This window comes from Anopheles bellator, unplaced genomic scaffold, assembly GCF_943735745.2.
Source record: "Anopheles bellator unplaced genomic scaffold, idAnoBellAS_SP24_06.2 scaffold00395_ctg1, whole genome shotgun sequence".
NCBI lineage: Eukaryota > Metazoa > Arthropoda > Insecta > Diptera > Culicidae > Anopheles > Anopheles bellator.
The window spans coordinates 1-5,193 of record NW_026684520.1 but is presented as its reverse complement, the minus strand read 5'-3'; the positions used below and the strand labels follow the sequence as shown (position 1 = coordinate 5,193).

The 5,193-nt window shown below is 37.8% G+C and overlaps 1 protein-coding gene across 1 annotated transcript; it reads left to right on the top strand.

Annotated features, from left to right (window-relative positions):
• Positions 1-299: 299 nt before the first annotated feature.
• LOC131214266 (kinesin-like protein KIF2A) lies at positions 300-4,325 on the top strand (the record flags this gene model as incomplete). Its single annotated transcript, XM_058208644.1, has 3 exons — positions 300-530; positions 2,336-2,383; positions 4,175-4,325. Coding segments are annotated over exons 1-3 (418 nt in total), but the record flags the coding sequence as incomplete, so codon positions are not given.
• Between the last annotated feature and the right edge of the window lie 868 nt (positions 4,326-5,193).

Below are 5,193 nucleotides of genomic sequence, written 5' to 3'. Positions count from 1 at the left end.
AAAAATCGAATATCGATATCGTATCCCGCGGAAATTCAAATGTCTCGATGCTTTTTGAACGGACCGAGCATATGCATCGGAGAAACCTGCGGCGGTTACGATATTTGTTATGAATGGTAAGTTACAAAATTATTCTCAACTAATATTTCGTTTTAAATAATTTAGTAACTTTTCAGATTTTGTCACCCATTATTGTATTTGCATCATAGATTTAATTTTCCTGTAATCCTATCATAATCGATGTCGATGATTGCTTCTGCAGCTAGTTTGTAATCTTTAATTTATTCACAACAGGTCGGGTTCATTCAGCGATGGTTTCCCGAGTGCATGAGAGCACTCGTTCTGTCACTGTTGAATGGTACGAGCGCGGTGAAACGAAAGGCAAAGAAATCGATTTCGAGACGTTGCTGGAACTAAACCAGACTATGCACTCAATCCAGCCAGATGTATCTGCATCAACATCAGCAGCATCAATTGACGGCAAGAAGGTAATGCCAAAAGAGCAGCCTATGCCCGGTCCGGTAGCTCGTGTAAGTATTTCAATTGGCAAGTTAAGGCGTTTGGGTTGATCCTTGGAGGTGATTGTGACGATGCTAGTACTCACTTTTTGGTTTGCATTAGAATAACTCGCCTTCTGCAGCAGAATACTCGATTCGACTCCGATTATGGGTGTAACAGACACTGAAATCTGCAATAGTTAGAGTAAATTCTTGTTGCACCGCAATATTCAGAAGAGCAAACATGTGCATCAATTGTAGAAAGACGCTGAAAATCCTGTGTCTGGTTGTCAGGAAAATCGACATTAAGTCTGTAAACGTAGAATTGAAGAGTAAACGTTTATGAGAAACATGAAAACCGTGAAGACACGAGAAAGATCACACTAAATGTCTTGATGGAAGAAAAATTGACAAACGTCACCAGTCAGAAGCGTCGGCTTATTAATTTTTGTTGATGAAAGGGCGAACCAACGAATCAAAGTGTTTTTTTCATACCATGGGTTATCTACCGCACATGCCCTGTGCCTTACCGTTAGTGACAGGTAGAGCTTAAGATAATAGTTAATAGGTAGACAGAACGCATCTTATGAAAGGAAGATGATTTGCATTCGTTGATTTTAAAAATAAAACACTGAACTTGGATAACGCGCTGTAGAAGGAATAATTGATGTTTGTTCCTATGTGTCAAAAATTGACAGTGTTTTTACTTTGGCAGTTGCCAATTCAGTTCGTGTTACTTTCTTGGCTACAGCAAGGCATGGGGTTTCCGTGGTTGAAATGTGATTTTGTCGGTAGTTTTTTCACTTGTCCGTAGTGCTTGTATCCTCTTTCTTCTAAAGTTTGATGGAAGACGAAAGAGTACTTTCATTGTGTTTAATTAGTACTGTTTCCTTGTTATTTTCGATCTATGCATTCATGTACCATGAACATGTCATTTGGTATGTATGTATGCTAAGTAGTGTGCTTTGCTAAGTAGATAACAAACTATATTTAAATCCATAGTAATCCAATCCATATCATTGCGGAAGCGGGTGCAGTTATGTGGGCAAATGCTGAGAAACAATACCTGAGGCAATTGAGTTCGCTGTAGTTGATGGCTGGCATGATCGGGCTGAAAGAATAACTACACTGTTGTTCCTTCGGATAAACATGGAGAAGTTGTTGCTAGGCGGTAACGTCTTTAAGTTTTTAATCGGTATCGTTATATTGATTTGCAATCACTGTGCCTTTGGTATCCGTGTGAGATAGTTTGTGCATATCGTACTGAAAAAAAAAACATAATTTTTTGGTAGCCGTTGTATTCAGCAGGACCACGGTGGCATTGTTGAACACATATTTCCTTCCCTGTTTACTACATATTTTTAAATCAACTTCGTTAAGAAGTCTGATCCATCGATATGTTGACCATATTCCTAGCACAATGTCATTTAACTTAATGATTAATGAAGAGATGATGGTAACCAAAGCAGCTTTCGCTTGTTGCGTCAGAAAGGGCATCTTTAAAGGCATTCTTAGATTTGCACTTGAGAGTTGCAAAAAAAAGTTGAATACGGAGTAGGCCAACGTTACTACGAATAACATGTTTACTACTGGAAACCGCACAATATTTGTATAGACATACAAGCGAAGAATAGTACCTTCGGTAGTGCAAAAACGCCAAATACTAGAAAGAAGCCAGGCTTACTCTATAAAAAATTCTCATATCTTGTCTTTTGCCACAAATACTAACAAATCTTTCCCTGCGTCTTTTTTTTTTAATTTTTCATTCATATAATATTTCAACGCTAATATTAAAAACGAGCAAATAAAATCGCGTTTGTAATTTAAACTCCTGCTAGCTATCAAGTTCATTTGAAGAAGAAGAGGATATACAGCCGGAGCAAACGGTAGGCTTTAAACACAATATATTTAACTATGATTTGCATTGTTGTTCGCCAATGGCATGCATGCACCCTGTCTCTTTCCTTCCAATACATTTTTTGTTTGTATTATACATGATTGAAAATTTATGGGTGATTGGTTTGATTCAGGATGAATATTGAATAGGTTGACTGATAAAAAGGTGTTGTTTTACGTTATTATTCGTTATAAATTGGAAGAATAAGTCTAGCTTTAGCAGTCCAGTAGCTTTAGCACAGGGAACCTGTGCTAGCACAGGGAGCACAGGGAACCTGTGCTAAAGCTACTGGAGTGACCATTAAGTTCGGAGCTTTTATAAGAAAAACACATTTTTATGGTTTGAAACACACTTTATTATTCAGTATGGCCTTCCTGAACATCAATACACTTGTTTCTAGGAGGCTCCAATTTATAAATTCCATCACTGAAGTGAAAATCTGGAACGGCTTCAACATACGCTTCCGCAACTATTATGACGTCATCATTTGATGAAAAACGCTATTCGCGCTTAATTTTGTTTTTCGTTTGAAAACAGATGGAAGTCGCTAGGGGCCAAATCTGATGAATACGGTGTATATTCTAACAATTCGAACTCTAATTGAAGGATTTTTGTTATTTTCAAAATGCTCTTGTAACAAGGAGAATTACCCTGATGAAAGAGGATGTTCCTCTTCTTCTAACTAAGTTCTTTTTCACCAATTTTCTTTATCAATTGGTTTAAAATGTTATAACAAAAATAAAAATTTATTGTTTTATCTATTTGCAAGTAATCCGCCAACATTTTCTTCGCATCCAAAAAAAGTGATGCCAACACCGTTTTGGGCGATTTCTCGTTTCGGAGACGAAGAACCCGGTTCACACTCCTCCTTACATTCTTGTTTTGATTCAGAATCATAGTGATAGACTCAAGATTCATCCACAGTGATGATTCGATGCATAAAATCCACTTTATCCTTTCTTTACACACTCTACTCTTTTACACTTTCTACATTCGTTCATAAATCTCCTTTGTTTTTAAATCTTCCAAAAATAAAAATTCAATCGGTGGACGATGCTTGATTTTTTCCATTGTAAAAAATACTGTGACACGTCAATACTAAACGGCTTGAAAGAAAAAAATTAGGAGACCGATTGAAATGAAACTTCACATAAGTTCATTTGAAGAGTGTACCAATATAACAAAAAAAATTGACTCGTAGCAGCGTCATCTCTTGTCGAACTCGAAGCTCCGAACTTAAAGAGCAGGCTAGTATTACGCATTCACAGCTATGCATGCGCACTGTCTATCAGAATGGTATTTTTCTGTTGGTTTAATTTGGTTTTATTCATGGTGTTTGTGTTATTTAATCGACATTCTTATAGAAATAATCATCTTAACAATGAACAAAAAATACTTGGGAGACTTGTATTGTACAACAGTTAGGTTTACTAGATTTCACCATCTGTATTGTTTATTTGCATGACAGGATCACGCGTTCGTCACTGAGAACGAACGTAGATTCTACAATTCCTCAGAAATCGCATATATTTGATAACTTATTGAATATTTTCATATACTTTTCTATTCCTGCGGTAAATGTATTATTTATATTTTTTTTTTAGTATAAACAAATTTCAACTTTGTTTACGCTTGCTAATTTGCTTTTTTCCTCAACTTTTCCGCAATTATAATTGTGTATTGTTATATCTTGATGTTCAATACGTTTTCCTCCCAATCAACCACAAACCGCGAAAACTGCTGCGTTCAACTCTGGATCTGTTTCTCGCCATTCCATTAGAACTCTACGCAAGCTGTGATCCGTTTTCAGAACTTAAAGGCTAGCATGGCATCGAACAACGTACAGCAGCATAACACAAACCGAGCAACGATTAGTCACACCAACAATCGAGGGGATGTACAAGGAGTCGGTCCTGTCGCTAGTCGCAACGGTAAATACAATTTATAATAACTTAAAAAATTGGGAGGACGCTTGAAGTGAATGTGCAATGTAATGTGCTCAGGACATGTGCGCCGGAGCGCTGTCTTGCTGTAAACCACTTTACTGCTCGAACCACTCTTCGGAACTATTCCAGTTTTTTCCAACAATGCAAAATTTAAATTTATCATTTTTTATCGGTAGCAATCTGCATTTGCGGTTTGACACGGTTTTAGTAGCTCATGGTACACCATATCATTCTCCTCTACCCACACACACAGCATTGTCCTTCGGCCGAAACGATTTGGCTTTGCAATGGATGGGTCGGCTTCACCAGGTGATTTTTTTGCGCTCATTTTTCATCTCCAGTGCTACTCTGTAGCAAAACAGCCCGAACAAAAAAATCACCCAATTTTTCGTTTTTTAGTCGCAGATTTCGACTCGTGAGACGCCCCTTTTCACTATGGCCGTTTTTGCGCTACAAGGATCTCTTTCCTACTTATATATCGCAAAAGGTACCCTACTATCCCAGTGAACAATTTCGCTGTTCTCACTATGGGGCTTGATTTCTCATCGACGACTAAACCATGACCGAGCGATGACCCATCGATGACCGAGTAAATTTTGTATAAGACCTTTCTTGTGAGAAGGCAGAAAGTCTTCGGAGAGCCCAAGAACGGGGTCTTCGATTTGATTCTCTCACGCGTGCCTCTTGTCTCCTCTTCCTCTCTCCTGTGTGTCCACTATCTTTCTTCGTATCCCATTCTGACTCTACCATTTTCTTTCTCTCATATCCCGAAATGAAATAGTTCGTTTTTGGTCGGTTTCGAATAGATATATAATTATACGTCTTGATCGCAAGACGGCTCAAATAAGAGTGT